Source organism: Eucalyptus grandis, chromosome 3 (genome assembly GCF_016545825.1).
Source record: "Eucalyptus grandis isolate ANBG69807.140 chromosome 3, ASM1654582v1, whole genome shotgun sequence".
Lineage (NCBI taxonomy): Eukaryota > Viridiplantae > Streptophyta > Magnoliopsida > Myrtales > Myrtaceae > Eucalyptus > Eucalyptus grandis.
The window spans coordinates 28996318-29017355 of record NC_052614.1 but is presented as its reverse complement, the minus strand read 5'-3'; the positions used below and the strand labels follow the sequence as shown (position 1 = coordinate 29017355).

The 21038-nt window shown below is 39.3% G+C and overlaps 1 protein-coding gene across 1 annotated transcript; it reads right to left on the bottom strand.

The window, feature by feature from the left end:
* Window positions 1–9294: 9294 nt before the first annotated feature.
* Window positions 9295–11879, bottom strand: LOC120291789. Its single transcript, XM_039309523.1, has 3 exons — window positions 11846–11879; window positions 9594–9792; window positions 9295–9520 (listed from the first exon to the last, which is right to left on the bottom strand). The coding sequence occupies exons 1-3, from the start codon at window positions 11877–11879 to the stop codon at window positions 9295–9297; spliced, it is 459 nt and encodes a 152-aa protein (XP_039165457.1).
* Window positions 11880–21038: the final 9159 nt, after the last annotated feature.

The window sequence follows — 21038 nt, the reverse complement described above, 5'->3', positions numbered from 1 at the left end:
AGGTAGGAAAAAAAAAATTGACGCGTTATAAACAAGTCTAGAATTTGGGCAGCAACCCTCATTAGCTTGCTAATGACCCGATTCAGGTAATCATTGCAAGTTGGACGCCACACATGTCGGGCTCTGGTTTTGCATCTATTCAATTTCGCCTCATCCATTTCTGAAAATCATTTCGCATCTTATAATGGCAAAAATGCGCAAGCAAAAGGACTACCTTACCCCCTCACGCAGCAGATATAACGAGAATAAACTTCCTTCCCCAGCAAAGCAAACCCACTTATCACCCTCCCTGCCGGTGTCCACTCCCCTGGCACCATCTTCGCCAGCACTACTACCTTCACCGTCTTCTCCTCCTCTGATGGAGTCGTCATTCAAATGCTAACTCTGGATGATAGCTTTAACAGTCACACATTGTGGAAAATGTCTAGATCGACGCTGCGTGACCTCGGTCTGGATTGTAGTGGAGGTCGTGATTCTCATTGATCTTTGTGTGAGACTTCAAAGATTTCCGTGACGGTGCCAAAGCTATGGTGGTCAACGTGCTGAGCGAGGCTACCAGTGTAGTGCCAATTGAATACAAGCTGGGTGCGCGCAAATTGATTTATTGTTACGACGAACCAAGCCAGATGATTGCTCACATAATCAAATTAGACTTCTCTATTTTTCACTTGTCTATTAGTATCATTATCATTATCATTATTTTGTACTTTTTACTAAACTGTATGCGTAATTTGTCAGCAGAAATTCTAACGTCCATATGAACTATCGAACGTTAAGAAGCCCGAAACTGAACCCTTGTCTAGACTCGTCTATTAATTGCGTACTAAAGGTGGGAAATAGCGCATATGTCATCCAACAATATCTACTCTTTCCTCTAGAAATTCATATCTCGCATAACCTAAATTCCACTCATTATAAAATGCAAGTGATCTTGAACTCTGCAATACGATCATTACCTAATTCTTGCTAAGTATAATTAGGCTATCATCTAAAACTTTAGTTCAAGATCCTAGGGAGGATAGGAAAGAAGGAAGAGACTCTCTTAATCGAATCACCACCTCGTAGGCCATTGAAATTATATTAAAAAATGTATTATTATATTTAGGTATTGCAATCCCTACATAAATAAGTATTAGCATCATGATTATTGACATAGTTAATTTGACGTACATGATTATCTTAACCTAATATCATTTCATAATTGATTTAATATTTTTTGAATAACTTTCAATACCTTTTATTTTTCTTTCTGTTAGAAAAACTACTTCAAATGGGAAAAAAAATATCGTACCGTTAATGTAAAGCAAAATACAATGGCATGAGTAAGAGGGTCCAAACGTGGCCGGACCCTCAGCTCGCGTTCATCCGACAACCAAGCTAACGTCGTCCGTCCGATGCATTTGGAGACAGCGAGAGAGAGGGAGAGAGAGGGTTAAGGGTCAGAAGACGCCATGAAGATTTTCGGGAAGGACGTATCCTCGCGGCAAATCGTGCTCTTCAGTTCGTAGGCCATTCCTTGATGAAGTGCTTCGCAAAGAACCCGAAGAAGGTGTGGACCGTCCGTATGCTCTTGAAGCACCTCTTCCTTGCCCTCGACTGCATCAACGACGAGGAGGTCGTAGGAGATTACGGAGTAGTCGAATTCGCGGATTCCTCTCCAAGGTGCCACTTCGATTTCCAAGACTGGGTTTTGATGCAATGTTCAAGAACGAGCTGGGAGTCGGGCTCGCTTTCGCCCTCCTCGGAGATGGATTCTGATCCGTCATTCATTAGAGAGGATGCTGCTGCGTTGGAGATCTCGTCGGATTCTTCATCGGTGATGGATCGGGAAGGTGAGTTGGCGAGCCACGAGAGGCCTAATTGGGAACACTCCGGGGTTGGGTGACCGTTCGATGATCGGAGTTCGTCCCAATTCCAAAAGCAGAGTCAGCATAGCTTGGAACAGAGCAGAGTTCTTGGATGATTCTTTTTGTTCAATCCGAGGGCTCTGATTCAATTGATTCGTTTTCTTTTTCTACGAATGTGAATATTGATTCCGTTACTGCAGACAAGAGATGTACAGACAGATTTTTGGTGAAGCAATAAAAAGAAAAATCAGATCTTTTTTGCGGCTGCAATTTTAGTTGTGCAAAATTTGACTGAATGCTCTGCACTTTTTTAGTTGATTAGCGACTCATGTGAGAGTGCTGAAAACTTAAACATGTTATAAAGCGGCTACTTGAATTTTCAATTTAATTTTAAACTTTTTGATAAATTTTCAATGTAGTCTATGCTAAAAAATCACTGATATAATAGTCTAGTTAACATCACCGCCTTACATAACATAAGCAATATTGATGTTGCCAATTTTTATAACTTTTTAAGAAATTTATGTTTTTTTCTTTTCTTTTTCTTCCTTTTTCCTTCGCCAATCATTGGGTCTTGATGATGAGGAAGGAAGAAGAAGAAAAAAAGAAAAAGAAAATGGTAAAAAATTCAAAAATATAAAAGAATTGTGAAAATCGTTCAAATCATGCCAGTTGTGCCACACAAAATAGTCAACATTCACGTAAGTGATTTCCAATTAAAATTAACCAGAAAAAATATATTGGCAAATCATCAAAAATGTTTAGGATATAATTTGCCAAATTAAATAATTTATAACTGATTTAACAGCCATATAATAGATTTATGACTTTTTGGAAGATATCCTAATACAAAATTTATAAACTATAGGTCACATAGCAAATTCCTTCTGGATACATAAATGAGTCTATTAGTAAAGGTGTTTTAAGATATGTTTTCGTATCTCTCACATTTTCTTGGAGGTTTTCTTCACCTTGTGTCTTAAAACGCACATGTTAATAGTGTTAAAAAAGTCTAATATCGAAAATTTAATGTAATATGGATCAATCAATATATAATAGTTGGTCCATACTTATTATCTCAAATTTTTTTGTGAGGGTAAACCTAATTGGATATGTTGAAGAGTTTGGATTTGAGATTTTTCTTGGTAATCTTCTTATGATAGTGTATCTAGCATCCACTATGCATCTCATGGTCAATGCAGTTTCACGTGGAAATGACCATTATAGTTTATCTAAAAGGGGCAACTAGAGCAAAGTGGCCTCAAGTTTGCAAAGACGGTTGCCACAATACATAGCAATAATTTGGAACTTCGTGTTAAAATAAGATGGTGCTGAAGGAAATATGGATTAGAGAAGCATGCTTAGGAGGAGATTGTTAAAGTGCCAGTGAGAAAAGTGTTGGAGAAGTCCAACTTGATAAATTCGATATGATATGGAGCATCATGTATATCTTAATTAGTTCATTAACTTAAAATTTAAGTTACAATAAGTTTACTGGATATCACGAATGGGCTCAAACTTGAACTCTTTTTTGGGATAGTAGCATATCTTACTTTCTATTACAAACATATCTCGAGATTTACTAAAGTCTTATTTATTAAAAAAAATGGGTGTAAGGAAGTTTCGACTAGACTAGCTTCAACTACACTTTGATCCCATACCTATCAAGATGAATTTAATTTGTAAATCGATTCTATGCGATACTCCTCAATAGATACCAATATAAGTACGGTGTTAAATATAAAGATGGTACCAATTAAAGTACATATATGCAATCTTGCCGTGTCTTTATGCCAAGAGTATCTTTTCAAAAGAATGGACACTAGCAAATGTGAAACATGACTACCGTTAAGGCCCTTGTCAAATCCCGCTCAATTCATGCATGAATCGTTACGGTTATCTTGTTTTATTTTTTGAGGGCATATAATTATTTTTGACGAGACGCCTTTCTATTCGTCGCGAGCCCGAGAACTTTTCATGGACTGGACATCGATGATAATATATAGGCCTCTAATGAAACGAACCGGTCAACTCCAAAGGCAACGAAATGGGAAGAACCCGACGTGCAGCCAGTTTGCAAAGCCTGACAATGAATGCAATGAATGCAACCTTGGTGGGCCCCACCAGGAGGCCCCAAACGTACGGGATCGAGTTTCTATATCGAAGGGATGGCCCATCCACCGGGGGAGTTATTGGGTGCAGCCGTGCGATTCGGCGCAGTACGCGCAATCCAGATCGTCGCTTTTCGATTTCGTGTGACGAGGTGGCGTGAATTTTTTGCCCGTGGCTCTCTACTGGTGCGGAGCTCGGCAACCGTCACGTGTACAGATCACGAGTTTCCATGGGGGGGAAGGCCCCGCGGTTTGTGAACAAAAAGAGATGTGACAAAGGATAATTCCAAAGAGCGAAACTTTATACGAAGACTCAATTGCGTGCCACAATGCAAGAAGCTGAGTAACTGTGGCCAAAAAATTTACGATCCCTTTGAATAACCTTCGAGTACCAAAAAAGATGTATTATATATAATAAAAAAATTCAACTAAAGATCAAATTCCTCACCTAGATAGAAGCAATCTTGAAAATATTCAAAATAAACTTCCAGATCAAGAAAATAAGAGGAGGTAATTGTTGAAATCTTCAACTAGTTATTTGAAGTATTGTCGATGTCACTCGATCACCCATGTGTCGACATTATTAAGTACTATCCTGTTACAAGCAACTCACCTTATTTCTTATACGCTAGAGAAAACAAATAAAATAAAATAAAATAAAAGCCCACCCACTCACAACAAGTCATTTCATTAGGCAACAACGTCAGAGCAGAGTTCACGGGGGCTTAAACAGGACCGTTTGCGATAGGCTTTGGCGATTCAATCTATCAGTTGATTTGCATCATGGGGACAATCGGACACGCAAGCCCACTTGAGCTGGGTCAGCTTTTCTTTTGCCATCTTCGATCCAGATCGAACTTCAGAGTCCCTTGCTGGCGGAATCCACTCGGCAGGTTGGTTTACTCGCTTTTTTCTTTCGTTTTTCGACGCCTGGGTTCCATCTCATGAAATGGTCATTGCAAGAGCAGCATCAACAATTGAACTCGGATCAGGCTGTCGGAAGCGGAAGATGATGGTAGTTCAGACTTTCCGGAGAAACCCTAGAGCACCGACGGGCTCCTCCGTAATTAGATGACAGGTCTGTTAGACAAAATAATTCATAATGCGGAAGCCAGGATCGTTTATAGACAAACCTCCAGCCATTGTTCTTGTTCTCGTTTGTTTGAAAAACCTAAAATTTGAAGAAAAATTTGGCACATGCTACTAACCCAATTCACTTTCGTACCGATGGTGTATTCTGAATGAATGAGAGAGTTTGAGTTAGACCTTTTAGTTGCCCGTTAGAATGAACGATCATTCCTTTATAAACCGTCTTCCATCAAGGCGGTTACCAAATGGGCGGTTGTCACAAAAAGGTATGTATGTGGAAAAACTGTACGTCGAATAACCGTCACTTTAAGAGAAAATGTGGGTCCGAAAATGTGGGATCACAAAATAAATAACATTCTCCCACTTGATCCCATCATTTTCATCATACGGATTATCCAACTAATTCCACGAAAACTTTATGCTTAAAGAAAAGAAACAAAACACATGGATCATGGCGACATGTCCTCTAAGAGCGAGTAATATCTTCCATGTATCACAATACATCTTATTCATTTAATGTTAGCCTATATGTGACAACATATCTTAATGAATAAACCCTATGTTTATTCCACAACCAAGGTTAAATGTTATTCTCATAAACAACATAATGTGTACACCAAAATTGAGAATCAACATTACAACTGAATAAGAGTTTCATACAACATAAATTGTTCACATGACGACAAATTATATTATGGGACCTACTCTCATACTTGTCACATGATCCTTATACTTCATTAGTGGCATGCCTTTAGTTAAAGGATAAGCTATCATCAATTCAATGCTAATGTGTTCAATGACCACTTTATTTTCCTTAACACGTTCCCTTATGGCTAAATACTTGATGTCGATATGCTTACTTCGACTGCCACTTTTGGCATTTTTAGCCATAAAAACTGTAGCTGAATTGTCACAATATATTCTTAATGGCCTAGAAATAGAATCGACAATTCTAAGCCCAGCAATGAAACTCTTCAACCATACACCATGTAAGGTAGCCTCAAAACAAGAAACGAACTCAGCCTTCATAGTGGAAATAGCAGTCAAAGTTTGCTTGGCACTTCTCCATGACATGGCTCTGCCATCTAACATAAAAATGTATCCAGATGTTGATTTTCGTAAATCAACGCAGCCCGCGAAGTCCGCATCCGCATAACCAACTACTTCCAGGTTGTCAGTTCGTCTATACATAAGTATGTAGTCTTTGGTACCTTGAAGGTATCTCATCACTTTCTTTGTAGCTCTCTAGTGGTCTAAACCTAGATTACTCTGATATCTTCCCAACATTTCCACAACAAAAGCGATGTCAGGTCGAGTGCAAACATGAGCATACATCAAGCTTCCAACAGCAGAAGCATATGGAATGTTGTACATTTGTTCCATTTCTAGATCGTTCTTCGAGCATTGGTTCAAATTGAACCTGTCACCCTTCACAATAGGTGCTATACTTGGTGAACAATCTTTCATCTAAAATCTCTCTAAGACCTTATTGATATAGGTTTCTTGAGATAGTCCTAAAATTTCTCAAGGTCTATCTCTTTGAATCTTAATGCCAATGACATAAGATGCCTCACCCATATCCTTCATATCAAAACTCTTAGAGAGAAATTGTTTCACCTCATGTAGCAACCTCTTATCATTGGTTGCAAGTAATATATCATCCACATACAACGCAAGAAAACAAATTTTGCCCCCACTGACCTTCTGGTATATACATTGATCCATGACATTCTCTACAAAACCGAATGAAGAGATGACTTCATGAAACCTTAAGTATCATTGGTGGGATGCTTGTTTCAAGCCATATATAGATTTCTTAAGCTTGCACACCAAATGCTCACATTTACTAGAGATGAATCCTTCAGGTTGTTTCATGTACACCTCCTCCAGTTCTTCATTGAGAAATGCCATTTTCACATCCATCTGATATAATTCCATATCAAAATGAGCAACCAATGCCAAAACTATACGAAGAGAATCTTTCTTAGATACAGGAGAAAATATCTCCGTGTAATCGATTCCTTCTTTTTGAGTGAATCCTTTGGCAACAAGTCTAGCTTTATATCTTTCAATGTTACCCAATGAATCCTTCTTAGATTTGAAGACCCATTTACAACCAATGGCCTTCGCACCATTAGGTAACGGAACCATATCCCAGATTTCGTTAGATGCCATAGAACTCATCTCTTCCTTCATGGTATTGTACCACAAATTGGATTTATCACTATCCATGGCTTGTAAAAACGTTTCGGGATCATTCTCAGCTCCAATATTGTAGTCAGACTCTTGTAAATACACAATATAATCAATAAGAATTACCGATTTCCTTATTCTAGCAGATCTTCTTAATATTGCATCAACATTCTCTTGAAGAGCGTGTTGTTCAACTGGTTGTTCAACAGTTTCTGGTAATTGCTAAACAACTGGATCTACTAGATCAATATCAGCAGGTTGTGGAACTTCAACGATTGGTTGTTCAATAGCCGGTTGAACTGAAGAGGCATTATGAGCAACAACTGACTTTAAACTTGAGGTGGAATGTTGGGTGTCTGAATGATCTTTCTTAGGATCAAGGTCCTTCGATCGATCGCTCCCACTAATCAAGTCATTTTCAAGAAATTTAGCGTTTCTTGATTCCATCCTAGTGGTGTGAGATGGACAATAAAACCTGGATCCCTTAGACCTTTCGACATATCCAATGAAATACCCACTTATGGTCCTTGGGTCCAACTTCTTTTCTTGTGGATTGTAAACTCTCACTTCAGACAGGCATCCCCAAACGCGTACATGTTGCAAACTCGGTTTCCAACCTTTAAATAACTCAAAATGTGTCTTTGGGACAGCCTTGGTCGAAACTCGGTTTAATATGTACACTGCCGTTTTAAGTGCTTCAGTCCACAAGGACTTAGGAAGTTTGGAGATGCTAAGCATACTACGCACCATGTCCAATAAGGTTCGATTTTTTCTTTCCGCTACACCGTTTTGGTCCGAAGAACTAGGCATAGTATATTGGGCAACTATCCCATACTCTTGAAGAAACTTTGCAAATGGACCAGGTACTTGTCCATCTTCAGTGTATCTACTATAGAATTCTCCACCTCTATCTGATCTCACGATCTTAATTTGCTTACCGCATTATTTCTCTACTTCCGCCTTAAATACCTTAAAGACATCTAAAGCTTCATATTTATTATGAATCAAATAGAGATACATATAACGTGAGTAATCATTTATGAAAGAGATGAAGTATTTCTGACCACAAGAGTCCATATCCGGACTACATATGTCCGTATGTATGATTTCTAATATTTATGTACTTCTCTTGGCACATTTCTTTGACTTGTTAGTCTGCTTTTCCTTTATGCAGTCTACACAAGTATCACAATCAGTAAAATCTAAAGTATTGAGTACTCCATCATTTACTAATCGTTTAATTCTTTCTATGGAGATATGTCTCAATCTCCGGTGCCACAACATAGAGGAATGTTCTTTTACAACACATCATTTCATACCAGCGTTATCATGAACATACATCGCATCATAATAGGCATTGTCTTGCAAATTAATTCGAAAAAGACCATCAGACAAAGTACCACTCCCAACAATTTCAGATTTAAACGATAAACATAATGTCAAATCTGAAAAGTTAAAAGAGTAACCAAAGGTACAAGTCTTAAAACTGAAATTAAGTTTCTAGAGAAACTAGGAACATAAAAGGTCCTTTCCAAATTTAAAACAAAGCCACTATTGAGAACTAGTCTACATGTCCCAATAGCTTCCACATGCGAACGCATCTTGTTTCCTGAATAGATGCTTTGTTCACTTCCCACTGGCTTCCTGTGGTTTTGAAAACCCTGCAATGAATTCGAAATGTGGATTGTAGATCCAGAATCAATCCATCAAGTGTTGTGACTTACATCAGCCATATTATATTTATAACAAACACAAGAGATTGGATTACCTTTCTTCTCAAGCCAGGCCTTAAATCTGACACAATCCTTCTTTATATGCCCTTTCTGTTTACAGAAGAAACATTTGGATTGTTTCTTAATGTCAGCTTGGGGAGGTATTTTACCTTTTCCCTTATGCTTGCCATGGCCCTTATTCTTTCCTTGTGTTGCCAAATGAGCACCTTCTCCCAATTCCATAATCAGTCTTTCCTCCTCTTGAACACACATGGTCATGAGTTTATTAATTGACAATTTATTCTTATGTGTGTTGTAAGAGATCTTGAAAGGTGCATACTGTTATGGGAGAGTGTTCAGGATATAATACATAAGAAAATATTCAGATATCTCAACCTTAAGGTTCTTAAGCTGAGCCGCAATATCCCTCATTTGCATGATGTATTCACGCACACCTTTAACACTAGTGAGTTTCATTGATGAAAACTTCATAATTAGGGTCATGGCATGCGCCTTCTCAGAACTCTCGAACTGCGTATCTATGGCCTCCAATAAAGCCTTAGCATTGCTATATTGAGCAACCGAACCACGAACTAGGAGATATTTTAGCCCTTATAAACATAGCACAAACGCGGTTAGACCGCTCCCATTGGTTATAAAGGGTTATCTCAGCTGCAGTGCTCGAATCAATAGGAGCAGGTGGTTTGTCTTTCCTTATAACATAGTCAATGTCCATCCACCCTAACTGAAGAAGAATTGATTCCTTCCAAACTTTATAGTTTTCACCATTCAGTATGGGAACATCAAACTTAAATTCAGAGAAATTCACAGGTTGTAAAGCTGCATATCAAATAATCATGTTTATGTCACAAAATTTAGGCATAATATACATAAATCATGTTTTACCAATGTAAACATGTCACGAATATGAATCACTTAACATAAAAATTGCCTGTGGCCTAAGTTTTTAATTTAAATAGATTCATAATTACTTCATGAAGAAACTACCATATTATATGTCTTTTCTTAATGCTTGTGGGTAAATTAAGAAAATAATATGATATTTCTTCCTAATTAATCATATTAATATAATGAAAATTCTTGTGGGATAAAATTCATCATATTAATATAATTAATTACAATCAATGTCCATTTCTTAATATGATCCGGAGGCTCTTAGTATATAATTTAATTAATTAAAGATGATGTGGCTACTCTCTTATTAATTAAATATATGGATCATTGGACATTTAATTTCATGCATAAAATAGTCATAAAAATGCATGAAATGACATAATAAATAAATATATCAAGGGCAGAACAGTAAATAAATAAATCGGCCAAGGGCAAGATTGCAAAAATATGAAAAGTTTGGGGCCAAAAAATAAAACTAGCCGCAGGAGAGGGGACGACAGGCGCGTGCCGAGCAAATGCGCGTCCAGCGGACAGGCGCGTGCCAAGCATGCGCCAGAATCCGCGCGGGCACGTGCCTCGCACGAGCGCAATTCAATGCGCAGGCGCGTGTGTTGCACGCACTAGGCAACTGCCGCGCGCGTGAGATCCACGCGCCAGCAGTTGCCGCGCGCGTGAGAGCGTGTGGCGCGTGGACTCCACGTGCTTGCAACCGCAGCGCATGGGTGGGCTCCACGCGTCTTCTTCCTCGCGAAAAAAAGCCTTTCCGTCGATTTTTCGCCATTTTCAGCCGTAATTTCACCACCGTTTCTTCTTTGGCAGCCCATCTAAGACCAAAATAAATTATGGGTTTTGAAGAGCATGCCGGCACGACTACATGGGTCCAAGTTACGGCGAAAATGACCAAGAAATTGCCCTCAAATCAAACGAAAAACTCCATAAATGCAAATCCTCAACCACCATGACTTCCGCCGCCCGATTAGCCTCCGGCAAACACCAATATACCCGAAAAACTCATGGCTAATGTTCCTTATGGCGGTGCGACCGTACGGGTCCAAAATCAAGGGGTGGGTCACTGAATTTTGCCCGGAATCGGCAAGTTTCTCTTGGCCTCAAAATCCCGAGTTACTGTTCATGTTCAAAAATGCCCGAAAATACACCAAAAATTCGAGAAAAACAAGGCAGAGGCACTAAACATGCTCTGATACCAAATGTTAGACAAAATAATTCATAATGCGGAAGCCAGGATTGTTTATAGACAAACCTCCAGCCATTGTTCTTGTTCTCGTTCGTCTGAAAAATCTGAAAATTTGAAGAAAAATTGGGCACACGCTACTAACCCAATTCACTCTCGTACTGATGGTGTATTCTGAATGAGAGAGTTTGAGTTAGACCTTGTAGTTGCCCGTTAGAATGAACAATCGTTCCTTTATAAACCGTCTTCCATCAAGACGGTTATCAAATATGCGGTTGTCACGAAAAGGTACATATGTGGAAAAACTGTATGTCGAATAACCATCACTTTAAGAGAAAATGTGAGCCCGAAAATGTGGGATCACAAAATAAATAACAAGGTCAGTTCTTGACTCCAAGAAATTGCAACACCCATTTTTGTCCATTCTAGTAATATCCCAATGCAAAATCTGTACTTTCAGTCTCGGCTCCGATCACATTGCTTCCGTCCATTGGCACAAAAGGAAGAGATGCTCTACGGTTTCCGGGGCTTGTTTGCACAGAGGACACGAGGGATGAAGTAACGCTTTCTTATGAATAGATTCTCTCTCCCGTGGGAGTAGCCTTTTGGCGCTCACTCCATAAAAAGAAACGAATTTTGGGTTAGGATTTCAATTTCCAGATTTCAATTTTGCCTCTTCTTCTTTCTTTCTTCGAATCCTCTGCCTTCTCTCTCATCAATGGCCACTCATCTTTTCGCTGCCCTGCTCATGACGTGGCTAATGGCTGCTCGACACTACGTCGTTACCAGTCCAAGATTGCGCCGCCGCCGCCGCCGCCATGGTGTGTCTTCTCATCCCCTCATTCCCTTCTCTTTCTCTCCCTAGAGCCTGTCAAGATCGAGCCGGTGACAACGAGGCCAGATCTGGTTCAATGGCTTGCGACCTGTTTTTGTCGAGGGAGCGCCTATTTGTCGGGGTAGAGAGAGGGGGCGACTGTGGTCGGGGCACAGTGACTGTAGTGGCAAGGTTATGTTGTGGCAACGGAGACGTGGCTAGGGAGAGGAGAGGAGAGAGGAGCAAGGAAATTGATTACTTATTATGTGTGTCCGATGGGAAGGAGTGATAAGTTCCTGAGTGGATTTCCGACTTGGTTCCAAAAATTTAAATTGGAATAGGTCCAATTTTTGTTTTGTCCAAAAATCAATTTTTTATAATAAAATATTAGTGTTACACCATTTCATTATAAAAACATAGGTTGATCAAGTGGTTATATTGTTTTATCTTCATGCAGAGGACCATTATTTGATTCTTCATATGTACAAAAATGTTTTTCTTTTCTTTTATAAAATGTTTATACATGTTTACCGCAAATAAAATCATTTTACCATATTTGAGATATTTTTAAGACAAAAATAAATTTTTCAGCATAACCCGACACATATTTACTACATGATGAGTCTTTTTTATATCATATTTATCATATGTTATACACACATTTCAATCACGGGTGATGCATTTTTAAATCAGTGAATGTCAAGGCGCCAATTCCTAGTTCAAGACCCCATGCTCACCCCATTGGTCCCTAGATATCTTCAATAACCAATAAAATTATGTCGTGTGTCCAAGCTTTTTCGTTAACGGTGCATCCGGAGGTGGTATGATCTATCCCGTTACAAAAATTACAAAGCGTAATCTCAAATTAGCAGTTTGTTAAGTTATTTGACATGTGTGCCAAGGAAACAGTAAAATTCGGGTTGCCGTTTCTAACCTCTTATATGAATTGATCGACTTTCGATTGCTTTTGCAACTCGAAATTGGGGGGGAACGTAGAAAATTTGCTCAAGCATTATTATGTATCTATATAAATATATAATAATAATGTCTTTCCTAAAGGTTGCTTCTAAGTTGAAAGGGATTGACCGTCCTCCTTGCCCACATTATGCTACCCGTTTATTACATCCGTCCCTCTCGCTCCCCTCCCTCTTCATATTTATTCTAATTGTATTCCTTTATCTCAAAGAAATTTTCCACCTTAATAGTAACATAATTATTTACATTAGTATACAAATATGTTTACTAAAAGAAACAAGTATAAATTACGTTTACTTATACCATAATAAAGAAAGAGGTCAACCATCACGCTAATTATTTCATAAATAAGTTGCTAAAAAAATTAATAATGCGATGTTAACATTACAATTTTATTATAAATACGATATCATGAAGGTTTCTTTTTACATGAAAGTTTATAGTTCACTCTCCATTGTAGATTTGTATGGCAATTCGTGCCGCCCGCACACTATGGATTGTGTCTAGTACTTGAGTATTTCATGGTCTTCAAATGAATAGTATTATTACTTCTTCTTCTTCTTTTGGTTGAAAATGGAAGTATTATAGAACACAAGAAGTACAGCAACTTAGGGGCATCCCCCGGCATTACAAGTAGAGCTAATAATTCAAAAGGATGGAGCTAAGAAGTCTCCACATAGTAGCCAACACAACATTTGACTAAGAGGGTTTAATTTTTTGGTAAAGCGAAGCTCTACCTCCTATATTTTTATGCACCTTGGCCAAAATAATATAGATATCAGTTGATTCATTTTGAAACCGTCTATGATTGCGCTCCATCTAAATGCAATATATATTTGCTAGGAAAAAAATTTTGAGGAGTCTCATTGCCAAATCTTGACCCTTTATTGCCCTAATCATCCATTGAAGTTCCACATTCCATCCTCCTTAAAAATCCCTAATCACATGTTTTGCAAGGATACTATGCCAAATACCGCATGTCCATTCACATCGGAAGAATATATGAGTTTTGTCTTCTATATCAACCCTATAGAAGTTACACTAGATATCAACGGAGGTCATCCATCATGCTACGATCTTTGTTGTCGGTAGTTCATCTTTGCAAACTAGCTACCCAATTAAATTGTATTTGTTAATACCATTACTCCAAATTAGGTTGTACCACTCCACAACCGAATCTCCGTGTCTAAGTTCATCATATATATCAATTGTTGCGATAAAGCGAGCGATCGAACAATAATATAGACAGAAGAAGAAAATAAATCGAACACCAGATTTACGTAGTTCGGTCGTAAAGACATACGTCCACGGGGAGAGCAGTAGCGAATCACTATAGATCAAGCGATACAAGGAGATTACACACTCGAGTCACTCAAACATTCTCTCAATGTTTCCCAAGCCCCAATTACACCCAATAACACACGCAGTGTTTAGCCCTGAAATTCCTCAAGAAATAATCTCTCAATCTCACGAATGAATTACACGCAAATCTTACCACAATATTTAATTGGCTTCAACACTAAACTTCCTTAGATGTAATTCACGAACAAAAACGACAAAGAAAATCCCTCACAAGCACTCGACGACAAGACAGCGCTTCAAAACCAATTCTTCATGATCAACAATCTTCCATCCATGGCCACAAGTATATATATAAGTGAGACCCTTATTCTTTTACCAACTTCTCATAAGATTATGTTTCCTATCTTAAACGATTTTATCCAAAACATATCTCTGTATGTTTTAAACAAAATCCAAATCCAAGTAAAAGTTGGACTTTCCTATTTTAGCGGCCAGACTCTCAAACGCAGATTCAAATTTGGGAAGTTGATCTTCGGATCTTCTTTGCTCAATTTCGAACGTCCGCAACATATCCAATTCGGAATATTCATAATTTCGCATTGAGCTCAAACTCGAAACATATTTTAACAATCTCCACCTTGGCTCGACGTTTGAGCCAAGTTGCAATCGCTTCGTAAAAATTCAAATTATGTTGCTACTCTTCCATAGCCCCGATGGGCTTAACCACCACAGATATTATCCAAGTCCAAGTCTCATTTGAACTTCGCCATAACCGAGGACCTCATCAAAATACCAACTCCATATGCACCTTTAACTGATCCGCAAGGATTTTCCGACACAACCTCATCAACCGTAGATAAAGCAAAACCATTGTTGCATTCATATCTATTAGGAGATCGAATACGTACCTTGTTAATTTCAGCAGTTACGGCAACCATTGGCTCTATAGGCTCCACCTCGCTACAAACACCATCTGTGTCGATTACTTTACTAGTACTCGTATCAGGAGTTTCTAGTCGCAACTCCACCTCAAGCTAAACACCGTCCAGATCCCTATTAACACTGCCACAAACACTCCTAGGCAGCAGTACCAAAGACTCATCAAAGGTAACTTCTCTGCTGTTAACAGGTGAATTTATATCTGGGCACCATAACCGATTGCCCCGTACACCTTGTGCATAGCCATGGAACATGCACCTTGCCCTCTAATCGAGCTTACCATCACTCACTCGAAAATAACACGGGCAACCAAACATTCTAATAATAGAATAACTAGCAACGTTACCTGACTACACTTCTTCAAGAGTCCGTCATTCAATAATAGTTGATGGGGATCTATTCACCAGACAACTTACCATACTAAGCACATCAGCTAGGATTCTCCTAGCCATACCAGCACTAGAGATAATTTTTCAGGCCGTCTTTAGTAATGTTCTGTTCATCAATTCTGCAAATTGTTGTGATTTACTGGCACTAGTGCGGTGCTTCGCTATGCCCTCTTTCATGCAGAATTTATTTGCCAACTCCGAGTAGAACTCCATGCTCTTGTCAGTCCGCACATGCTTGATTGACTTACCAGTCTCCGTCTCGATCAAAGCTCTCAACCGCGTGATCTTAACATCCGCATCAAACTTATGCATTGGCACAAACACCCAAGTCTTCCTCGAGCAGTCAATAGATTCTCGAACAGATGCATCCGACGTCTCCGCAGCGAAACTTGTCACTGTATCACCTTGAAGTTTATACAGGCCTCCACGCTTGATTCCTTTCATTATCACCAGGGCACCTCGAATAACCTTCAGAACTTCACCTTTTAAAGAATACCTGCAACCAGCTGAATCTAGGACACCCAAGAAAATTAAGTTCTTTTTCAATTCTGGAACGTGTCTTACTCTAGTCGATGTCCTCACAATGCCATCATGCATTCTTTTTTAACATCACCAACACCCACAACATTAGACTCAGCGTTGTTCCCTAACTGGACTTTACCATTACCCGTGCACTGATAAGTGATAAACCAGTTTTTATTTGGTGTGACATGAAAAGAACAACCAGAATCCATAATCTATCCATCAAACGATGAATCATTAGTGACAGCCAAGACATAATCGGCATTATCTGCTACAGCTGCAACATTATCTGCAGAATCAACTATAATTCTCTTACTCTTATCATTTTTCAGCTTAAGGCAATTCCTTCTAAGATGTCCCCTCTTGCCATAGCTCCAACAGATAACATCATCAGTCCTAGACTGACTACGCCTGTTCATATTAGTATTATTGTTACCCACACGTGTTCTAGATCTTTCTCTATTTTCACCTACTAAAGCAGCAAATACATGTTCACTAGATTCTCTTCTACAATGTCCTCGCTCAGAATCAAATCTCAAACCCCATCAAACGTCAAATTTGTTGCCCCAGAGGAATTACTAACAGCAGTAATAGTAGTATTCCAACTATCAGGCAATGGAGATAATAGAATCAAAGCACGTACCTCATCTTCAAAGTTAATCTCAACTGAACTCAATTAACTAACAATCACATTGAGTTCATTGATATGATATGCAACTGACGCATCTTTGTTCATCTTCAAATTAAACAAATGTCGCATCAAATAGACCTTGTTGATCGCAGAGGGCTTCTCGTACATATCCGACAGGGCTTGCATCAAATCAGTAGTAGTCTTCTCCTTCAAGATGTTAAATGCGACGTTACGAGCCAACGTCAGCCGAATAACACCCATAGCTCGTCTATCCAGCAAATCCCAATTAGTTTACTTCATCGTCTCTAGTTTCTCCCCAGATAAAGGCAAGTGCGGTTTCATCTAGTGAAGATAATATTCAATCTGCATCTTCCAGAAACTAAAATCTTTCCCATCAAATCTGTCGATTCTCACTTGTACTTCTTCTGTCGCCATCGATTCACTTCAACTTAGCCAAGCCTGGCTCTGATATCAATTGTTGCGATAAAGCAAGCGATGGAACAATAATATAAACAGAAGAAGAAAATAAATTGGACACCAGATTTACGTAGTTAGGTCATAAAGACATACGTCCACAGGGAGAGCAGCAGCGAATTTCACTATAAATCAAGCGATACAAGGAGATTACACACTCGAATGACTCAAACACTCTCTCAGTATTTCCCAAGTCCCAATTACACCCAATAACACACGCAGTGTTTAGCCCCGAAATTTCTCAAGAAATAATCTCTCAATCTCACGAAGGAATTACATGCAAATCTTACCACAAGATTTAATTGGCTTCAATACTAAACTTCCTTGGATGTAATTCACGAACAAGAACGACAAAGAAAATCACTCCCAAGCACTCGACGACAAGACGGCACTTCAAAACCAATTCTTCATGATCAACCATCTTCCATCCATGGCCACAAGTCTATATATATAAATGAGACCCTTATTCTTTTGCCAACTTCTCATAGGATTATGTTTCCTATCTTAAACGATTTTATTCAAAATATATCTCTCAAAACATATCTCTGTATGTTTTAAACAAAATCTAAATCCAAGTGAAAGTTGGACTTTCCTATATTAGCAGCCAGACTCTCAAATGCAAATTCAAATTTGAGAAGTTGATCTTCGGATCTTCTTTGCTCAATTTTGAACGTCTGTAACATATCCAATTCGGAATATGCGTAATTTCGCATTGGGCTCAAACTCGAGACATATTTTAACATCATAGCAATAGTATCCTGAGCTAGAAATAAGTGAAGTTAGAACATGTCGTAACTCTAGCATTGAGTTAATTACGAAATTGTGGTGATGATTTTATTAATTTAGATGATTACTCAACTAGCTTTATCATTTGAAGTCACGACAAAGTTCTAACAAATTTATTATTTTTGATATGATTGGATGATGGAGTCATATGTGATCTAAAAGATGATATCTTATAGATGATTATGCAAGAGTCAAAACATATACTATAGGTTATGGAGATTCTTTTGTATGAAGCGAGAAGTTCAAGATCTTAATCGATGTTAGATTCAAGCCTATGAGACTTGCATTGTAGAGTCCGGGGTGGCGTTGATTTGGGAGACTGGATTAGCAATTGGCCTGATTTTGTGGCCTAGCAAGCTTGTTGGGACCAGATCCATTTTTCTGGATTCCTGGACATTCACCTATATTCTCCTACTCCCAATGTTGTCACACTGTGCTTTTGAGCTTACAAATCGAATCGGTGCATTTCCAAATGAAAAATAACAAGTCTCCCTCTCCATCCGCAGTTCAACTTCAAGCTCAGCGATATCCCTTCTTTTTAAGTATCCTCATCTGTTCTGATGCTCATAATGCATGAGCAGTGCTTGAACCTGCGGTAGTACTGACATCAACAGTACTTTGATTTATACCCTCCTATATAAGTGTTTTTGTTTTTCTGGGGAAGACCTTAGTATGATTGGCACTTGATGCTCTATTCATTTGACACAAAATGTGGGCTTCAACTTCGTGAGTTGCTTGTGTCGATGACAAACATTGGGGCATCAAAAGCTTGTCCTATTCGCATGAGAGGGGGTATTTTAGAATGAGAGAGGACAAAGAGAAATAAATGAGAAGAAGAGAGTGGCGCGACGAGAAAAGAGAAATAAGAAAAGCAATTGAAGAACACTTTAAAAAAATGACACTCACAAAAGATAATATTGTCAAAACATTGTGATAGGGAGTGTTTTAACCGTAGCAAGAGTGCAAAAAGCACAACCCAAGTGTTTATTCAACACTTTCCATATTTTGGATAGTGTCGCAACCATTCTCTCAGTATGGACGGAATAATGGTCAAGGGTATTGTCTAAAGGATGAGTCTATGGCCCATGATCTAGATGCGGGCTCTCTCAAACTCACACCTTGCACGACCTCGAGTATTTAAATCGATGGTGTGAAAATTTTCTAAAAGGGAGGAGTCACCACTAACCTGTCATGGTTGGCTAGAAACTAAGTAGGGCATGTAAATATACATCACTTCCTACATAACTAAAGAGTTTAGAGTTGGAGACTTGATTATACTAATTAAGCAATTAGTGCTCTTTTGGTACCTAATATTATTCAATTCAAGAAAATTTTTGTCAAGTAGTCTAGATTGATTTTAAGCTTATCCACTAATATATGAGGTGATCATGCGGTACGGAATCATTAATGAAATGCACAATGATCAAAGTAGTCAATAAATTGCAAGGAAAGAGAGGCATACTTACCTTAAAGCAACATAAACACCTACAAGATTAATTAGAAGAAACATATATTCAACTGTATATGGTTAGTAATCAACACACAATTTCAACCAACTGCTTTTGGGTTTCCTCTTGTTCAATGAAAACAATTCTTCATGCAATTTGAGCTTATTTTAAATGCAATGATGCAAAGAAGTGATGATATTCGACTATGTCCTACTTCTAAGGACGGGAAATAATTAATATGCATTTTATCCTAGCATGACATGTGTTTTGATCTAATGACCCTAACATACAATCACTAAATGGCATGCGAATAATGACATGACATGTGGTGACAAATGTGATGACGGGGCACGTGACGTGGCATTGATGACATGGCACGATGGTATAAATGACGCAGCATAAGGACCTGGCATGATAACATGGCATAATGATGATGCAGCTAATGACATGCCCATGATTTTTTTGGTTTAAAAAAAATCGTAATTTAAAAATGCCCTAATTTAAACGTGCAATTTGAACTAAGAAAAAGAATCAAATCCATCCTAAGATGATTTTTTCTGGCTTTTTAAGAAAACGGTGGCCGTCCGAATTAAGGATCTCACTTAACCCGCAAGCCCAATTCTTGGGAATTTCAAATTAAAAGATTGTGATAATCTAAAATATAATGCATTGTCTCACAGGTTAAATCTTTAGACACAATAGTTATCCAATAATAAGTCAAAATAATTAACAAAAGAAAAAAAAATCCGAAATCTTTATGGATAAAATTAGTAATTAAATTGACTATTACAAACAACACATTAACTGGATGATGCATAAAATCTCAACACATAGAAAACAGGGCAAGCTCGAAATGCTGGTGCAGCAGCGTCGCCTCGCGGTGGCACGTCTCGGCGTGTGGGTCTTGTTTCTGCTCGACTCTTGGCCACGGTGGTGGTGGTGCTTGCTCGAGGCGACGCTTGACAAGGTGGGACGCCGGGGTAACCGTTGATGAAACGCGACCACAGTGGTGGTGGAATACTCGTGGCTGGCTCGCGTGGCGCGGCAGGGAGGCGCCAACGTGAGGGTCTCGGACAGGGAGCGACGTCAACCTGGTTGAGATGGTCACCGGAGGCGTGCGACCACAGGATGCTCGCTTGCAAATCCGGCGTCCGCGCTGGGTGATCGATGAAAAACGAGTTGGGGGGAGGGCGAGTCACGGCGAGGTTACTGTGATAAGCTTGGCGGCAGCTTGTTCCTGCGGCGGCTATGGCGTTGAGCCAGCGTCGGGGAAGGCGGCAACTCGTCTGGTTTGTTGGAGCAGTGGCTATGGTGCTAAGCAGTCGGGCTCGGTGAACTCTGCTGTGGAGACGCCTTGATGGTGGAGATCTGAGGCGCGTCAAGGTCCTAACCAGCGTAGGAAAACCTAAAGCTCGCGCTCGCTGAGAACGTCGCCGGAGATCACCGCATATGCTGGCGAAGCGCCGGTGCGCCAGGGGGGACCTCACGGTTGTGCAAGCGCGAGGACCGCGCAGTGACGAAAAGAGTGCTGAAGAAGAGGAAGGAAGACGCTTGCTTATTTTCTCTGTTCTCCTTTCTCTCAGTGCCCTTCTCCATCTCTCTCTCTCGCGAGCTTTCTCTTTCGCACACTGGTTCTCTCTCAGATCCCTCTCTTCCTCGAGACCTCTCTCCCCTGAGCTCTCTCTTCCTCTGCTCCCTC

Excerpts from the sequence above, each read along its gene's own strand:
- LOC120291789 (XM_039309523.1), bottom strand. The coding sequence starts at position 11,879 with ATGGCGGCGGCGGCGGCGGCGCAATCTTGGACTG. Across the intron at positions 9,793-11,845 it reads GGCGGCGCAATCTTGGACTG|CTTTACAACCTGTGAATTTC; the intron begins GTAACGACGTAG and ends TTTGATATGCAG. Across the intron at positions 9,521-9,593 it reads CTTTATAACCAATGGGAGCG|CAATGCTAAGGCTTTATTGG; the intron begins GTCTAACCGCGT and ends TGCTCAATATAG.